Raw genomic sequence first — 20,596 nt, 5'->3', positions numbered from 1 at the left:
TATCAGCCAAGAAATGAAAGGTGCCTTGCTGAAATAAAGGTGTCTTTTGTTCAATAATTTTATTTATATTAAATTCATAAATAACCCAGCTAAAAACATCACATTATAAACATTCGTATAGCTCTGGCTAAAGAGATGGAAATTATTGGACAGACCCTATAGGAAAGTTCTTAGAAAGACAACAGCGGATTCAGAAAAAAATCACCAATATACAGGGAGAATTAAAAAGTCATGGAAAACAGAGTGTTTATAGTCTCAAAGTCTCAATCCCCACAAAAGTGAACCAAAAAAATTTAAATGGAAAAACAGATACCACCACCACCACTACCAGAAAAGAGACAAACCCAGAATATGTACCTTCTGTCTTATCAACAAAAATATTTTGACAAATCTATTACAAATTAACACTTCATGCTAGATAAGACAAAAAGACACCAAAGCAATGTAATAAGTAAATGCAACACATCATTCTGGACTAGATCTTTAGCAAAGAAAAAAGTTACTTTTATAAAAAAGCACATAATCATCATATGAAAATACTTAGGAACTCTATCTGTAATAGTCACAGTTAAAATTCACACAGTACACATACAGAGACAATGGTTAAAGCCAATGTGGTAAAATCTCAACATCTGGGGAATATGGATAAAGGATATAGGGATATTCTTTATACTATTCTTTTACTTTCTGAAAGTTTCTGAAAAATGCTTCAAACAATTCTTTAAAAGAAGCATACTGAACAACAAAACAAAATCAACAACATTTTTTTGGCCCTTGCTTTTCCTACTCATCTACTTAATCACAGAGAAAAACCTTTAGATTTGGTGTCTACATGGACACGACAAATTATTAAAGATGAATCCACCTCAATACGGATGTCCAAATGTAACACTGTAAGTACGCATCTGAGATGGCATCATGAACCTGCATACCAGCCCTAGACCCCGTGTTCCAAATATTTACTACATGAGAAAAAACAAAATCACTTTGCCAAAGCCATTATTTGTTACTGCAAAAATATGTAAGTGAGGTACTGACACTTGTACATTCTACCCAAGAGTTCTTGGGGAGAAATAAAGTAGTTAGGAAGTACTTTGCATTTTAAAACTCACAGCATTTGGAAACTGCGGGCACTGGGAAAGTGCAGTTCGATCGATCCCCTGCTGGAACTGAGAAGGAAGAGGGGGGCTACGCAAACACAGGTGACCAGGAAAGCCTGCTCTGAGAAACTGCTGTGGGCTTCGGAACAGGGTGGAGACAGGGAGGGCTCCACCATCAAAATGAACTGTGGGTACCATGAAAGTGCGGCCCCTGGGCCATACTGGAAGCCAGAGGCCCCAGAATTCCCTGCTGGAACTGAGTAAATATACAGGGGGGAATCTTCAGGGACTGTGCCCATCAACATGTCTACAGTGGCACTACCCTTGTGGAGTCTGGCATAACAGTTCTGGCCATCAGTTCCCAACCTCCCAGAAAGAACACCCCAAAGAGATGCCTGCCAGTAGTAAGGGCATAGACTATCAAATATGTTCTATTAAGCCAACATCACACTAATAACCAAAACCAAAGACAACACATACAAAAGAAAACTACAAGCCTATCTCCCTAAGAAAAAACACTGATGAAAAGTTCTCAACAAAGCCTCACCAAATGAATCCAACATGTACCAAACAGATAATACACCATGATCCAATGGGATTTATTCTAGGAGCACAGGATGATTCAACATCCAAAAATCATTTAAGGCTTCAACAGAAAGAAAAATAAAAACCATGTGCTCTGTCTCACCCACTACTCCCCTCAGCAGTGGATCTACCTGTTCTGCTTCCCACTTTGTCACTGATGAGTCCTCTCACCCCCCCACACCTCTGGGCCTGTATCTCAGTTCTTGTATAAGTAAATATAGCATAGAAAAAAATAATCAACAAGTCTAGTAAAGCAGCAAGGATACAAGATCAACACAAAAATATCAATAGCCTTCCAATATACAATCAATCTGAAAAAGAAGAAATCAAGAAAACCATCCCTTTTGTAACTGAAACAAAAAAATTATCAAATATTTGGGAATAAACCTAACAAGAGGTGAAGGATCTATTCAAGAAAATTACAAAACACTGTTACAAGAAATAGAAGAGACAAAAAATGGAAAACCATTCCCTGCTCACGGAATGGAAGAATCAGCATTATCCAAATGTCCAAACTACCAAAAGCAATACATATACATTCAACACTATTTGAATAAAAATCTCTGACAATCTTCAAAGAAATAGAATATCAATGGAAATCATATGGAGCCACAAAAAAACCTTGATTAGCCAAAGTTCTCCTGACTAAAACAAAGGAGAATGTAAGGATCACACTCCCAGGTTTGAACTATATTATAAAGCCATAATAATTAAAATATTATGGTACTGGAACAAAAACAAACACATGGACCAAAGGACCAAACCAAAAATAAAGCCACACAGACAACTAATCTTTGACAATGGAACAACCAATGTGCAACGGAACAAGGACAGTTTGTTCAGTAAGCAAAAGAGTGAAACTATACCACTACCTCACACTATGCACAAAAATCAACTCAAAACAGCATTGAACGTAAGACCTGAAACCATAAAATATACAGAAAAAATATAGGTAAAACACTACATGTCATTTATCTCAGTAACATCTTTAGATTCATCTCCCAAAGCACAAAAAGCAAAGGCAAAGATAAACAGCTGGGATTAATCAAACTAAAAAGCTTCTGTACAGTAAAGAGCAACCCTACTGACTGGGAGAAAACTTTTGCACTCCATACAACTAATATGGGACTGATCACAAAGAACTCACATGATTAAAACTAAAGTAAACAATCCAGACAAAAAAATGGGTAGCAGAACTTAAGACACTTCTCCAAAAAGGAAATGCCAATGGTCAATAGGCATAGGAAAAAATGTTTAACACCCCTCATCATCAGGGAAATGCAAAACAAAACCACAGTGAGATACCACCCTTACACCAGAGGTAATGGCACGTATCAAAAAAACTAGCAACAAATATTGGCAAGAATGTGGTGAAAAGGAACTTTCCTATACTGCTGGTGGGGGTGCAAACTGGTTGAGGCACTATGGAAAGCTAGCTGTGTGGAGGTTCCTCAGACTACTAAAAATGGAACTACCAGATAACCCAACAATTCCACTCCTAGGGATCCACCCAAAGGATACCTGCACTCCTGTGCTTACTGCAACACTATGTATAAGAGGTAAGATTTGGAAACAATCCAAATGCCCCAAAACAGTTGAATGGATCAAGAGCATGTGATACATATACACAATGGGAACACTATTCAGCAATCAAAACATAAAACTAATGCCATTCACAGAAACATGGATTGAGCTAGAACAATTATGCTCAGTGAAACAAGTCAGAAGGAAAAAGAAAAATATCAATTGGTGTCACTTACAGTAGGAATATAGGGGAACAAAATACGCGATAAAGGGGGGGAATAAAAAACAAAAACAAACAGGCAACTATAAATCATATACATTTTGCAGGGGAGGTAGAAGGAGAGGGATCAAAAAGGTGGGGGAGCATAATAAATAAATCTTTAACCAAAAAATGGCTCTTTGAAAAGATAAAGTGCAAAACATTTAGCCAGATGGAGCAAATAAAGGAAAGCACCAACTGCAAACAAGTTTGACAGGTGTTAAAAGGCACATCAAGTCAATTAAAAAAAAAAATTCTGTGAAATCTAGAAGTAATTAAAAAGGAAACAAGAAAAACTAAACTGAAGAGTCCAATAACTACTAAAAAAAATTAAATTTTTAACTAAAAAATATGCCCACAAGAAAATTTCAGTACTAGATAGCATCACTGGTGAATTCCATCAAACATTAAACAGGAAGGAGTTATACTAATCTTACCAAAACACACTTTAAGAAAAAAGAGAACATTTCCCTACTCTTTTTAGAAATTAGAATTACTTTAATTCAAACTAATGTCAAAGTTACTCCTTAAACAGTTTATATAAACTGCTGAGAATAGGATACACTAAGGAAGTTTTTATTCAACTCTCCTTTCTGGGAAAAATATTTAACATCTATTTAGATCCTTTCCTCCTTTAAAAGAAGGAAACACTCTTAATAAATATAACAGGCTCTTTTTACTACCACTAAAAAATTAATTGGAAAAAAAAATTAATTGGGCCCTCCCTGGTGGCGCAACAGGTTAAAGAGCAGCAACTGCTAAGCTAGCTGCAGCTGCTAGCTGTAGCTTCACCAGCCCCAAGACCGCCTCTCCTGTCTTGCCCGCTGCTCCCCTCAGCAGTGTACTTCATTCATCTGCCTGTTCTGCTCCCCACTGTCTCTGTGAAGCCTCTCACTGACCCTGCACTCTGGTCTGATGCCCAGTACTGTATGCATCAATAAATATATTTTTTAAAAATTACCTCTGCTTCTCTCTTCTTTGCCCGTGCTTTCTCCACTTCATCCATGACTTTCTGAGATTCTTCCACATTCCCTTCAGCTCCTAGTTGTTCCACTTTGGCCAACAATTTACCAATTTCTTCATTTAATTCATGAACACGTTCTGCCTAGAAACAGGAAAGATCATGAACAGTAAGATGAGTAATATCAAACCTCAAAACACGTAAGAAAAGCTAAAGCAAATAAAGAATACAAAAAATACTTTCTGAGCCTATCAAATGAACTGGTGGGATATCCAGGTGTTTAAACTTTGTCTTCACCACAGGAGTTTAAGAGATGCAACCGATCAGTATCTTCTCTTATTACCCCACTTGACAATAAAACCTAGTTTCATTTAGTTTCCCAATTTGCCCTGTTGTTTCCTGTCTCTGTTAGCTTTAGATACACACACACACTTATGTTACATACTCTTCCTGGGATATATTCCTTACCTCACTTGACGGCCTAGTGAATGTCTACACACTGAAGATCCAACTCCAGAATCTATCCTGTGACAATGCTTCACATCTCACCCTCCACACCTTTTTGTATCACCCCATACAAGCTGAGATAATCATACTTACCTGTCCAACTCTGCATCTTAATTAACTTAAAATTATTTTGATATGTACCACAATCTTTAAAAGACAGCCATCTGTATTTTTCCATCTTTCTACTTTCAGTGCTCTACAACAGCATAGGCTCAATCATGAGTTAAAGAAAATATGATTTGCTAGATAAGTTTGTTTTTTTTTTAAAGATTTATTTTATTTATGCATCACAGAACTGGGGTACAGGCCAGAAGTGCAGGGATGGTGAGAGGATTCACCTTACAGTGGGGAGCAGAACAGGCTGACTGGTGAAGAACACTGCTGAGGGGAACAGCCGGAGGGTCAGGAGAGGCCTGCCGCACCATGTGGTCACCTCCAGTGCAGACAGAGATCGAACTCATGCTGAAATGGCTCAAGCCTGTTAGTGCTGTGCTTTAACCCCCTGCGTCACCAGGGAGGGCCCCTGGTAGATAAGTTTTATCTTCATTTTAAACAGAGTCTAAGGATCTGGCTTATTACCAAACCAATGTACCATCTTGGCCAAATTACTTTAACTCAAATCCACTTTCTCATCCAAGAAGTAGGGACAAAATCCATCTCACAAAACTGTGAGAAGAAAGTGAATGTACCTTGTACATAAAATGTACAGCATGCTTAGATTCTCAACCTACTAGCATGACACCTCCTGTATTTATCTTTCCAGTGGAGTTAACCCTGGCCTTGGGGCAGACAGGTCTCATCATTAAAATCACCCTGGGATCCAAGTTGATTCCTACTTAAAACAGGCTTCAGATTCATATGCATACTCTTTATTTTGGCCAGAGTATTCAATATATGTGGCCTTTACATTAGCGGAGAAGCTTTAATGTGATACAGACATCCAGTCCTAGCAAACCAGGGTGCCTATCATCTTTACTTCTCAAATTTCCTCCAATCCAAGGTATCTATTCCTCCAAGAAATATAACTCTATTATCGTTACCCTACCTCTTCAACAGTGGTGTTTTTCTCTAAATATTTGTCATGGGATGAATGGACTAAAGCTCGAGGTGGCCACAGGACCTGTCTGAAGCTATGCCTCTCCCAGTTCAGGGCAGAGGCTTCGAACCTGCTTCTGCTCTGTGCGTCCCACCTCTCTTCACTTACACCTCCCCTGCTGTCCTTCCCAAACTGTGACTAGGCTATAATATCCCCTGAAGTTAGCCTCTTTCTCCCAGATAGAGAAAATGCTACAAACCAGGTCCTCTCTGGTGGTACAAGCAGCTAAAGCACAGCACTATGAATCTATCTGCAGCCACTGCAGCACGGGTTCAATCCCTGACCCCGGAAATGACCCACGTGGTGCAACAGACCTCTAGTCTCACCTGCTGGCCCCCTCAGCAGTGTATTTCAGTCAGTCTACCTGTTTTACTCCCCACTCTGTCTCTGGTGAATCCTCTCAACCCCCACATCTGGGTTATACCCCAGTTCTTGATGCATAAGTCTTTTAAAGTAAAAAAGCAAAAGCCCCAAACTCTTCACCCTCCCCTATCTCCATTCCCGCTACTATGTAAATGCATACCATCTTACCTTTATTCTGAACTCAGCATTTAACTGCCTTATGGTGATGGGGTGTTAGAAAACATCACATAAGGAAAGCTTGAAAAGCACGTGAACAATGGGCAGGAGGTTCCGCACCTCTGCCATCATAACTGCGAACACGGGGAGGCTAGCACCCTAGGCATGGCTCAGTTCTCCAAGTGACTATAAGACCTGTGAGTGAGCCCAGCTGAAAAAGGAGTAACTGCCTAGTCAAGTGTAGCCTAAACCACAGGCTACAGAAGACTCAACTGGAAACAGCCTGTAAGTCAAGAATTCTGAGGCCATTTTTGAAGCGCCAAATCAACAAATATAATGTATAAACCACACTGCTTGGGATCTTCCACAGCATTCGTGGATTTCATGATCCTTTGTGTTTTGGGATGTTCTTTATAATCCCTGTCAGCATAAAATATTTCAGGAAAGCTGACTGAAAGTTACCCTGTCCTTAAACAAGGATATCCATTTTCCTTTGCACAGACACATTTAATGCTGTTATCCAAATTTATGTGGGTAACACTTCTTATTTTGTATTTTTGCAAGACATACCAGACAACTCTGAATGGTACAAAATATTCTAAAGTAGTAAATCATAAATTCAACACAAAGAAGTTTATGAACCTTGTTTGTATTCAAACTAGAGTATCAACTTTTATACAGGGAAGAATGGACACATTCTAAATTATTACATATTTACTTTCATAGGTGAGGGTTTATGGCTATACTTTATTTAATTGAATGTTTATTTTTGCATACAAGAACTGGGGTATATGCCAGAGGTACTGGGGAGCAAGAGGATTCACCAGGAACAGGATTCAACAGGAAGACAGGCATTTCCATTACCACTGAAGAGAGCAGTGAGTGAAACAGGTGAGTTCTGCTGGGCCATATCGATCAGCTCCCTGGCCGGGGATCAATTCATGCTGCAGTGGTTGCCATTAGCCTCAAAGTGCGGAAACATAACCCCCTTGTGCCACCAGGGAACCCTATTGTTAGGGAGGGAAGGGAGGGGAGGGAGGGAGGGGAGGGAGGGGGGAAGAAATTAGAATTTGCTTTTTAAATAATGAAACTAGGGCCTCCCTGGTGGCCTATGGCTCAGTGCTACCACCACAGTTTCAACACTATCACCACAGCAGCCTGAGTTCAATCCCTTGCAAGGGAGCTAACCTACACATGGCACAGCAAACTGTCTAGCCTGCTATTCCCCTCAGCAGTATATTTCAGTGGATATGTCTGTTCTGCTCTCAATGTCTCTAGCGAATCCTCTCATAGAACACACCACCTCTGGCCCATACCCCAGTTCTTCCATGCAAAAATAAGTAAAATCTTTAATTATGGGCCTGTGGGGTGGCATAAGGGTTTCACAGTCAGTACTAAGAACTATCAGCAGCCACTGCAGCACAAGTTCGATCCCTGGCCAGAGAGCTGACCTACATGGTACAGCAAACCTCTCCTGACTTGCCTGCTGCCCCCCTCAGCAATGCATTTTCAGTCAATCTGCCTATTCTGTCCCCTACTCTGTTTCTGGTAAATCCTCTCACCACCCCCTCACTACTGGCCTGACCCCAGAGTTCCTGTATGCATAAATAATCTTTAAAAATAGTAATAAAATAATGAAACAATTGCAGAAAACTAATGGCTTTGAACCTTGGTAATGTATCCATTAGGATTCACAGTACTTTTCTATTTTCTGTGTAAAAGTTCACAATAAAACTTAAAAAAAAAAATAATGTGCCAACTGGTTCTCCCTGGTGGCTCAAAGGGTTACATCTCAGCACTATGAAGTTATCTGCAACCACACTGTCATTAATTTGACATGGCCAGGAAGCTGACCCACATGGCGCAGCAGACCTCGCCTGTTTCACCCATTGCTCCCTTCAGCAGCATTTTTCAGTAGATCTGTCTCTTCTGCTCCCTCCCCACTATCTCTGGTGAATCTTCTGGCTGTACCTCAGTTCTAAGCAAAAGTGAATAAAATCTTAAAAAAAAAAAAAAAATACTGTGCCAATAGAACATCTAAAGAACACTCTAATTTAAAAAAAAAAAGCACTCAAAATTCAACAAAGAATGAACAATCTAATTGGAAAATGAGCATAAAAACTTAAGAGATTTCACTGAAAGATACACAAACTGCAATTTCATTCAAAAAAAATATTCAGCATCTCCAGTCATCAGGGAAATGCAAACTGAAATTACCAAGAGGTATTACTACATACCGTTCAGAATGAATGCTAACAGACATGGGGAATATGGTCAGTTACACATTGCTGGCAGGAAAACTAAAAATGGTGCTGTAATTCTAGAAAACTGCAATTGCTCTAAAAAAAAAAAAAAAAAAACTTACTGACCCAGGGAATGGTTTTCATACCATAGACCACTACTACTCAGGGGAAAAAAAGAATGACCTTCTGGTACACATCACTTTGAGCATCTCCAAAAAGGGTGCTGAATGAAATCAATCTCAAAATGATAAACACTGCATCGATAACACTTATGCAATATTTGGTAAAATAACCTAACTACAGAGATGGAAAGATAGTAGTTGCCGGAGGCTAGGAATGAGAGAGGATAGATGTGGTTATACAGAAGAAATATCAAAACCCTGTGGTGATGCCATAATAAAGTAACTACATTGTGAAGGTACTTATCTAAGTTATACATGTGATAAACTACAGTAACACAAATACACACAAAGTGTATCTCTAAACTGAGATAAAGTAGACAAAATCTATAGATTTAAGGATTATTCGTTTCTCTGTTTCGTTCTCACTGCCCTTGTGTAAGATGTTGCTACAAAAGGTGGCTAAAGGAGAGCATGCAGAATTCCCTGCATACACCTTTGCAATCTCCTGTGACTATAATTATTAAAAAAAAAAAAGTCAGAACATTGGAAAAAATTGTTTTTAATGAACTTTTAAAAAAGTAGTAAGTTGAAGCATTTCAGTTTGCATTAACGAAGTGTTACCTTTGCAGCCACTTCAGCACTAATCTCTTCTTGAGTTTCTGCTAATCTTTTCTTAGCCACTTCTGTTCTTCGATCACAATCAGCAATGAATGACTGCAGATGGTCCATAGCCTACAAAGTTGAATTTAAAGAGTTACAGGTTAGAAAAATCAACTTTATTATATAAAGGTTTGTTTTCTAAATGCTACCATGCAAGTAAAAAGGTAGTGAGGAGGTTCAACTATGAACTGAATTGTTCATTATACATCAAATTGACATAGAATAAACACAAATAAATCCCAGGAAAGGAACTTGCCAAAAAAAAAAAAGAAGACTGTGACTTGCAAATATGTAATACGTATTATGCTGAAGAAGTACAAACCAGTGCAGTCTTAATAAAAAAGGCAAATGTTAAGATACCAAAATTCATGTTTTCATTTACTAATTTTACTTCCAGAAATTGTGGTTAAGAAAGTAATCAGGTGGTACATGGGTTGAAATGCTGGTGGGACGTCCACGGGGATTACAACTAAGATGAAAAATGATGCAAAATAAATAAAAATTAAAAAAAGAAAAAAGAAAGTAGCCAGGGCCCTCTCCAGTGGCCCAACGGGTTAAAGCACAACACTATGAAGCTATCAGCAGCCAATGCCACATGAGTTCAATCTCCAGCCACGGAGCTGACCCACATGGCACAGCAGACCTCTCCTGTCTTCGCCCACTGCACCTCTCAGCAGTGTGTTTCAATGTATCTGCTTGTTCTGTTCCCTATTCTAGTGAATCCTCACCACCCCAACCTCTGGTCTGTACCTCAGCTTTTATATGCATAAATAAATAAATCTTAAAAAAAAAAAAATCAGTGATATATGGAAGTACTAACATCCGAAGATGCACCTTATACTGCTATTAATAACCATGAAAAGCAAACATCCTACATATCCAGCTAACTCTTTTGATCTTCAGCTATTGAAAATAAGCTTTAGTTTAAGGGCATACAAAATTTTAGATTCATTTATAAATAAAAGGCACGTTATAAAATGTGATTTTATAAAATTTTAAAAAACAGAAACAAAAGACACACAGAATATTAACTATAATTTCTGAATATTTGGTTAATTTTCGATGTTGTTTTTCATGTTTCCTACAACAAATAACTGCCCTAATTTATAAAATGTTATATTTATACTAAAATATCCAGTACAGTATATATATAGACATTTGTCATACATATATAGTAATGTCAATAATGAATTTGCACATAAGCTTTAAGATTTACTCCTAAGGTAAAAATTCAGACTATTCTATCTCTTTATACAAAAACCGTTAATTTATACCACAAATGTCTAATTAAAAATATAACTTTGTGGGCCCTCCTTGGTGGCGCTGCGGATTACAGCACAGCACTGAGAAGATAAAAGTCACTCCATATGAGTTTGATCCCTGCCCCAGAGGTGACACACATGGTGCATCAGACCTCCCCTGACCTGCCTGCTGCTCCTCTCAGCAGTGTACTTCATCAGTTGGCCTATTTTACTCCCCACTCTGTCTCTGGTGAATCCTCTCACTACCACTACACCTCTGGTCTGTACTCTAGTACTGTGTGCATAAATAAATAAAATCTTTAAAAAAAAAAATATATATATATATGTGTGTGTATGTGTATGTGTAAGAAACTTTGCTTGGCATACATAAAACTTTTAAATGGTTGCTTAATTCAAAAAATTTTTGAGAATCAAAGCAGTAAGATTCACGTAAAAGCTTTTTCTTCATGAGAAAGAAATATGTACTTAACCAGGATATATATTTTAAATCACAAAAGAAATGTATTAAAAAGTCTATGGGGATGTTTATTGCTGCTTTATTTACAATAGGAAAGACATGGAATCAACCCAAATGCCCAAAAGTAGATGACTGGATTAAAAAGATGTGGTCCATATACACAATGGAATATTACCCAGCAACCAAAAAAAAGAAACACATGTCTTTTTGCAGCAACTTGGATGGAGCTGGAAAAGATCATGCTTAGTGAGATAAACCAGAGAGAATAATAAGAATAATGAACAGCCGTATACCAAGACATTTTGTGGGGGTGGAGTGGGGAATGGGATCAAAAATGGGGGGGGGGGGTGCACGGGACTATGGTGATGGCACATGGGTGACTTGTGATGGGAAATCCACGGGGATTACAATTGAGATGGAAAAAAAAGTACAAATGATGTAAAAATAAACTATTATTATAAAAAAAAGATGTGGTACATATGCACAATGGAATATTACTCAGCAATCAAAAGTATAAACTCATGCCTTTTGCAGCAAAAAAAGGTGCTGAAGGTTGCTGAAGGGATCATGTTTAGAGAAATAAGCCAGAAAAAGAAAAAGAAAAAGAAAAAGAAAAAGAAAAAGAACGGATGGTTTCACTCATAAGAGAAGCATAAAGGACCGGGGTAAGAAAGAATAATAGTAATGATGAGCAGCTATAAACCAGAGACATTTTACTGGAATGGTGCGGAGAATGGGTTAAAAAATGGGAGTGGGGATGGGTGGGGAATGCACTGGACTATGGTGATGGCACATGGGTGAATTGATGGAAGTCCACGGGCATTACAACTGAAATGGAAAAAGGCACAAAATGATGCAAAAATAAGCTATTATTAAAAAATTAATCATTTTAATTAATAAAAGTTGTTGAATGTGGGGAAAAGTCTATGGGGAGATTAAAGCAGAGACAGAAATTATGGTTTAATCAATATGTAGTGTTTGGTAACTAGACAGTTATGGGGAAGAGAGTATGTATACCTAAAGACTAAATTTAAATTGGATCAAAAATTTAAATACAAAAAATTAAGCCATAAAAATATTGGATTAAACCCTCAGGAGTTAACTTCTATGTCAGAATAAGAAGTCTTTTCAACTATCCAAATAAATTTCAAAAGGCTAAAAAATTACACAACCAGAAATGTAGTGTGCAAGCCCCAAAACCACCAAAAGAAAAACAGGATAAAAATGTCACATGTATCTGAGAGAACAGGCTAGTTGTGGTAAGACTCAGTACAAACCAGTTTTTAAAAAATGCCAATGATTAAAAAAAAATAAGCCGAAAATTAAGACTAGCCTATCACCCAGAAAATAGTTGCATATTAATAGTATACTGAAAAGGAAATATAAATAGATTTAAATAAATGAGTTATGTTCAAACTCATTTACATTTACGCTTTTGTCCAAAATGCCACATATCATATGGCCAGAAGAGAAAAAGATAATCTCTTATAAGTAGTGGGAATGTAAGTTGATAATTCTTATGAAGAACAAGTTGGCAAAATGTTACTTTGACTCAGTTTTCTACTTCTAGAAACTTAATTCTATGGACACTTGATATATAAACATATTATATACCATAGTAAAAAAAAAAAGAGGGGGGGTTACCCATAGTCCCATGTTGATGACAGTGAGGTCCTGCTGTATTTTATGCTCAGTGTAAATTGAATCATAGTCTGATAACTTTAAGGTATTTCTTTAAAGCCTCTATTTGAGGTGGGGGGGGAAAAATGTACAAAATGATGTAAAAATAAACTGTTATAAAATTAAAAAAGTAAATAAATAAGCCAGAAGGAAAAAAATATGTATTGGATGGGTTCACTTATAAAAGGAACATAGGGAAACCAAATAAGGGATCTGTGGGTAGGGGAGCAAAAAGTAAATAAATTATCAAAGCACCAAATTAATTTATATTACAGATTTTCCTTTCTTTTAGTAGAAAATTCTTACAAGTAGAGAAGTAGATAGTGGGGCCTTATTTACTGCACTGCCTCCCAAAGCAAAATACCTCGTACCTCACTGATGAAAAGTGTTATTAGACTTATGATCATCAGTGTGGTTTAATAATACCAACTAGAATAACTCCTGTAATTACAAAAAAAAGTTTTCATGCAAATATTTCTCATTTGTATGAAATTAGAACATAAAAGTCAGACTTCGAGCCCTCTACATAGTATTATCCCTTCTGACATAGAAAATATAAAATACTGTTCTTAATATGCATAGAAAAACAAAAACAATTCAAAAACAAATATGAATATAAAAGTAAAGATTATTTAAAAACCTTATAAACATCTGAAGTTCGTTTACCTTTTTTTAAATTGGTATTTCCTTAAATATTAGTACTTCTGGAAGGATATATTTTTCAAAAAAAAATAGGAATTGCATGGTTTTAGACATTTTTTAAATTCCTAGTTGCTCATTTTAATTTTGAAAAAAGTAAATCTCAATTTAGTACTACCTTTCATATAATCATAAAGGCTAAAAGTGGTTTCCTACTGAGATATTAACCTATACACACAACAGATCACTGCAAAATATAATCTAACCCACTGAAGGAAAAAAAATCACATACATCAAGTTCAAAGAAGAAATCTTGTTCTTTGGATGCAATTTCATAATCTGCTCTTAAAGCCAGGTCGTGAACTTTCAGACATTCTCCAAGATCCATTCTCTAGGGAGCAAAACAGAACAGAGAAAACACATTAGTATAGAATCAGAAAACATATTTTTCAAAAATGAATTTTTAACAACCATAATTCTCATCAGAACAGATAAGGCATACAGACGCTTATTTATGTACTTTCAAATATAAATTTTGATAGGCAAGTATAAAACTTGTTGCCAGAAAAAAAAACATCAATTCTGTCTACTTAAATAGACAGTTTTGTCGTTAACAAAAGTTTCAAGCTCTACAGCAAATCATGTTTACTTGGCCTCTAACACAGGAAAGATCAATATAAAATCTAACTAGAAGAAATTATAAATCAAATTTCTGATTCACAGTATTCCTTGAAGAACATTTTGATTTTCAAATAAAGATGGAGTCTTCAAATAATCTCATAAAGAATTATTAAGTAATAATTTCACAAACACAAGTAGCTAATCCCACCCAAGGGATATGATTGAGGAAATAAAATATTCCTACTGAACACATAATATTCTTATAATAACAATTTCATTTTGACATCAACCAGAGGCTTTCCTCTTACTTAAGACAATCCCAAAAACTTTAATAAATACAAATCTGGGCTCTCCTTGGTGGTCCAGTGGGTTAAAGCACAGCACTGTGAAGACGGCCACAGCCACTTCAGTTCAAGTTCCATCCCGCATCCCGGAGGTGACCCACATGGCACGGCAGACCTCTCCTGTCTTGCCTGCTGCTCCCCTCAGCAGTGAACTTCATTGATCTGCCTGTTCTGCTCCCCACTCTGTGTCTGATGAATCCTCTCACCTCCCACCCCCTGCACCTCTAGACTGTATCCCAGTTTTGTATGCATAAATAGATATATCTAACAAAAAATATATATGAAATACACACACACACAGCTAAGACAACTAACTCAATAAATCCTTTTGGGTAAAACTGAAGGGAAAGAATGGGCTAGCTACAAAGATAACTAGAAAAGTGACTGATAAGTGATCAAAGTTAAGCAGAGATTATCCTTCAAACTGGAGGTATGATATCCTATCACTAGAAAGTCTGTGGAGCACTGGTGAAAGGGAATACAATAATTTGAAGGTAATGGTATATATTTCTTTTGTTTTTGCTACACAAACTATACATAAAGAAAAGGTAAAATTGAGGCCAAGAAAGTACAATTAAAGCAGTAAAGGGAACCTTTTAATAATACAGTTTCTATTTGTGTCAAGCTCAAGGTGCTAAGGACAAAGATACAGTCTTTGACCTCATGGAGTTGGCATTCTAGTAGAGAAGAAAATAAGAAACCACAACGGTGTCTCTAAACAAAGCTAGTGACCTGATAAAACAGTAATGATTTCATAACTGTGGGAGAACTTGCGATGAAAGGGTCAGAGAAAATCTTTCTGAAGAGGACACATTTCAAATGGAGTCACAAGCATGAGAGGAAGCAAACTAGTCTTAGGGAAAAGTTAAAAAAAAATGTTCCAGGTTTTACAGATTTATACAGCAAACCTTTTAAAACATAGATGCCATTATTATACAGAGGGAAGTTTCTAACAGCAGGAGACAGGACTACAGTATAAGGCTTTGCCTTAAGTTTTTGCCAACAATCTTTATGTGTATTTATCAAAGATGATGATCAGTTTTGTACATGACAAGATATTAAACAAAGTGGATTCAACCAATTAAGATTAAAAAAAAAAAGACAAACCATGTAAAACTTTAAGAAATAAACATGAAGTCCTATTGTTATATTTAAGATAACAACTAACCAGGTATGAGCAGAAAAATCAGACAACTTAGAAAACCTACTAGTCAAGAATAAGAATTACATTATGGTATGCTTGAGGATAAATGTAAATAATATAAAACTAACAAATAGAATATAGTGTGAGCAAAGTGTAAATCTCTTATTGAAGGCTGGTTTTGTTGTTGTTGTTGTTAATACTTTTTTTTTGAAGGCTGGTTTTAAAAGCAATTCCTCACCTTCAAAAAAATACATTCTAAATGCCAACTAACATATTTTGAAAGGAGTATAAAGTATCTCAAAGTTATACAAAAAAGCCAAAGAACAGGTGCAATTTGCTGAAGAAAAGGAGAATCAAGAATCTAAGGTTTCCCTGGTGGTACAAGGGGTTAAGACACAGCACTATGCAGCCACTACAGCAGGAGTTCAATCCCCAGCCAGGGAGTGACCCACGTGGCGCAGCAGACCTCTCTTGTCCCCGCCCACTGCTCCCCTCTGCAGTGTATTTCAGTGGGTCTGCTTGTTCTGGTGCCTACTCTATCTCTAGTGAATCCTCTCACCCCCACCCCGCATTTCTGACCTGTATCCCAGTTCTTACATGTATAAATCTTAAAAAAAAAAAAAAGACTATAATTATCAATCAAATGAGTAACTTTTCAATATGAAATAAAAATATTATGGCTCAGAACTCCAGGGAGTCAGATTTACTGAAATACACTGAGGAAAGGGGGGCAGTGGGCAAGAGAGTGCACATCTATTGCATCAGATGTGGTTAACTCCCTGGCCTGGGATTGAATTTAGGATACAATGACAATAGCAAGATAGTGCTAAATCTTAATCCCTATGCCACCAAATGGGCCCCACCCCCACCCCAATCAGGTAGTTCTGTTCTTCCTCCCAACTCTTGACATTTTACAACTATCTTAGAGGGAAAAAAAGTTTCTCTGAAAGACTACCATTTGCTCAGTTCTTAATTACATGGGAAAATAAAAGTGGGAAATTTCCTCCTCATTAATCTTTGGGAAATATTAAGGGGCATTCATCACTATTATAAAAGTCCTCATCACCTTAATGGTTCTAAAGTTATTACCATGTTACTGAGCATGCTGAGATTTTCCCAGGTCTCACTGTTTATGCCATTCATTAGTCTACAGGATTCTTTTTTTTTTTTTTTAAAGATTTATTTATTTGTGCATACAGAACTGGGGTGCAGGCCAGAGGCTCAGGGGTGGTGAGAGGCTTCACCAGAGACAGAGTGGGGAACAGAACAGGCAGATGGACGAAGTACACTGCTGAGGGGAGCAGCGGGTGGGTCAGGAGAGGTCTGCCACACCATGTGGTCACCTCCGGGGCAGGCGGGAATCGAACTCATGCGGAAGTGGCTTTAGATTCTCAGTTCTGTGCTTTAACCCGCTGCGCCACCAGGGAGGGCCAGTCTACAGGATTCTTAACAAATAAAGGGAATTTATTTGGTGATGGGAAGCCCATGGGGATTACAACTGAGATGGAAAAAGACAAAAGATGATGTAAAATCAAACTTTTATATTATTAAAAAATAAAATAAAGAGAATTTTCCAGTGACAACAATCAACTAAAATTTTCTATAGGTGTGTGGAAATTCATAGCTGCTTAACTAACCAATACTTAGGCTCACTAATGGCCTAGGGGTAAAGTCTCAGAGCTATCACCCTATGTCCTAAGTTCAACCCCAGCCATGGCGCTGACCCACACAGGGCACAGCAGGTGCATGTCCTGTCTCAGCCATGCTACCCTTAGCAGTGTGTTTCAGTAAATCTACCTACTTACTCTATTCCCCACTCTGTCTTTGGTGAATTGTCTCACCTCCCAATCCCAGTTCTTCTATGCAAATGTATATAAAATCTTTTAAAAAGTTAATTTAAAAAAGGACAACACACTCCAACAACTTCCTTTACGCACTGCCACAACTGTAGCCGTTTGTGACAGGCTGTCGCAAGTTATTAAGATGTCTCCACTGGAAATACCTTTGATGTTTCTAGTCAAACTCAAACCCCTTTCTATTTTTTGTTTTCTTTTTTTAAAAAAGATTTATTTATTTATACTTACAGAACAGGCCAGAGGTGCAGGGGTGGTGAGAGGATTCACCAACAGAGTGGGGGAGAACAGGCAGATGGACAAAGTACACTGCTGAGTGGAACAGCAGGCGGGTCAGGAGAGCTCTGCTGCGCCCTGTGGGTCAGCTCCCTGGCAGGGATCAAACTCATACTGCAAGGCTTCAGAGAGCTTCATAATCCAGTGCTTTAACCCGCTGTACCACCAGGGAGAGCTCTGTTGCTGTTTTTTTGTTTGTTTTTTTTTAAGATTGATTTATTTGTGCCAATGAACAACTGGGGTGTGGACAGAGGTGTGGCGGGGTGGGATGGGTGAGGATTCACCAGAGAGTAGGGAACAGAATGGGCAGATTAACTGAAACACACTGCTGAGGGCAGCAGCAGTTCAGACAGGAGAGGGCTGCTGCACATGTGGGTCAGCTCCTTGGCCAGGGATTTAACTCAGGGCATGGTGATGATAGTGCCAAGACTACACCGCCAGGGAGGTGCCACCTTCTTGCATTTCATCATGATAGCTCTAATCAATGATTTCTGCACTCAGCTTTAACACATTTATATAGTAATTATCCTCCACAATATCTAAAAAAGCTGACACAGCAAACACTCTACCAGCTTTCCTCTATTACCTCCCTTACCCTCTAAGTACATTTCCCATATGTTCTGAAAAATCTTAAATGAATAAATCTTCCCTCCCTGCTATGTTTAACCTAAGTAGCTTTGATATCTACCCACACTACTCCTTTGGTGGGAAAACTAAGCACTCCCTCTCCTCCAGTCTTTTCACTCTATCACTGTGCCTTATAACCTATTTGACCCTTTTTCCCTTCTCACTTCCTCTTAACCTCAGGAACTGCACTTTATTAGTGTCCACTAGTTGTTTAAGTATTCTGCTTTGTGAAACTGTCTGCCATCTTCATTCTGACTTGCTTTTACTATACATAATTTCCTCTAACTCCTTCCATTTTGTTGTATATGGCAACATTTCAATTTTCCTTATAGCTAAATACTACTTCACTGTCCAACTCAACCTTTAAATCTGCATCACCAATTACCAGAGAAAGAAAAGCAATTATGTGAGTCAAAAACAAAATAAACACTGAAACAGAACATAGTTATACCACAGTAATGGGCAAAGAGTTTGAGTAGCAGAGTTAGGCATGTCTGGGGGACAATTTATGGGAGAGGAAAGATTTATTATCTCAGGGAACGTGGACTCTTAAAAGGACAAGGATTTTCTGTACCTGAACCTGGTATAGGATGCTTCGTATAGGAGCTCCCTTTTAGCTTTACTCTCCCCACAGTTACCCATGGTCAGTAGTAGTCAAAATATGTTCATGTACAGTAATTTTTTTGAGACAGAGATCACATTCACGTTTTTAATCATTACACCACATCATTATAAACGCATAGCACAGCAGCCCCCAGCCTTAGTAAGCAGCACAACCAAGACGCGCACTACGACACACAGGCCTCAGTCTGCGGGGAAGGCCGCTTGTCTCTGCATCATCTCCTTGGGTGAGAACTCTTCTGTTCAGGTTTTGTGTCTTGAACTACTCTTTTTTCCCCCCTGCTCCTCCCCTACAGGAGGTAGAGCAGTTTAGTTTTTTAGTTTTTCACTATTGATCCAAGAGCCCTTATGGTTTTACAGTCTAATCTGGTTTGCCATAGTACATTTTTGGGGCCTAAATCAAAACAAATGTTCTGGTGGTGGGAGAGCTACAGAGGCCAGACCTGAGGTGAGAAATTCTACAGCATCAAAAATTATCAAGAGTATAAACAATGGGTCCTCATTAAAATTTTTAATAATGAAATAGCCTCAGTGCTTATTTCTTCAGGAGTGTAGCAGGACAGGAGGTACAAAAGACAATTTTCACAATTTCAGAAATTACTTATCCACTTTCCTCTGCTCACAACACTATCACAACCAAGAACATCCTCTGGTGGTGAGTCATATGCACAAGAAGTTTTTTTTTTTTTTTTAAGCCAAGTGTTACCAACCACTGTCAAAATGAGTGAGGGGAAGTGTGTTTACATTGATGATCTCCATGACCCAGTCAGCTAATCAAAAGTCACCAGAGGAAACCACAGAGCTGTATCAGGACCAACGATGGGCCAACCTGCAAAAGCCCAATAGAGCCTGAAATGGTCAGGGACAGCACAGCAGTGTTCTGAATTCTAGGTACACAGATACTAGTTACTGCTGCGTTTCTTTTGAACTGAACAAAACAAAGTTTTTGGTTATTTAACTGAGCTTAAAATGACTATTTGTGGTAAATGCCTTTTATAGCAACATGGATGGAGCTGGAAGGATCAGTGAAGTAAGCCAGAAAGAAAAAGAAAAAGAAAAATACCGGATGGTTTCACTCAGAGCAGGAGCATAAAGGACCGGGGGGGAATAATGAACAACTACATACCAGAGACATTTCACAGGGGCGGAGTAGGGAATGGGATAAAAAATGGAGTGGGAAATGTGCACAGGACTATGGTGATGGCACACAAGTGAATTAGTGATGGGAAGTCCACAAGTATTACAACCAAGATGGAAAAAAGGCACATTTAAAATAAATTTTAAAATGTCATTTTTTGAAAATTCACATACATAAATTACTATAAAATTGATTTAACTTTTGATACTGGACTAAATGCAATAAGCATACATTATTCTTCCAAATGCTTCTTTGGGTTGACATACATTGGTGTTTATTACCAATCGTATGTTAATATATCGATGACAGAAACCAGACAGACATCACTTTTAGTTAACATTAACATTTTTTAAAGCCA

The 20,596-nt window shown here is 37.8% G+C and overlaps 1 protein-coding gene across 7 annotated transcripts in view; it reads right to left on the bottom strand.

The window, feature by feature from the left end:
• The window catches only part of LOC101628907 (putative RNA-binding protein Luc7-like 2), a 56,147-nt gene that overhangs the window by 12,419 nt on the left and 23,132 nt on the right, over positions 1-20,596 (bottom strand). For all 7 annotated transcript variants that reach the window (XM_004677083.2, XM_004677082.2, XM_012720866.1 and 4 more), the window contains 3 exons: positions 13,907-14,005; positions 9,538-9,648; positions 4,430-4,573 (listed from right to left, as the gene is read on the bottom strand). In XM_004677083.2, coding sequence (XP_004677140.1) covers positions 4,430-4,573; positions 9,538-9,648; positions 13,907-14,005 — 354 coding nt within the window. The remainder of the gene's footprint in view (positions 1-4,429; positions 4,574-9,537; positions 9,649-13,906; positions 14,006-20,596) is intronic.

Source organism: Condylura cristata, unplaced genomic scaffold, assembly GCF_000260355.1.
Source record: "Condylura cristata isolate star-nosed mole 26May11 unplaced genomic scaffold, ConCri1.0 scaffold00005, whole genome shotgun sequence".
NCBI classification, from domain to species: domain Eukaryota; kingdom Metazoa; phylum Chordata; class Mammalia; order Eulipotyphla; family Talpidae; genus Condylura; species Condylura cristata.
This window is presented reverse-complemented; position numbering and strand designations above follow the sequence as displayed.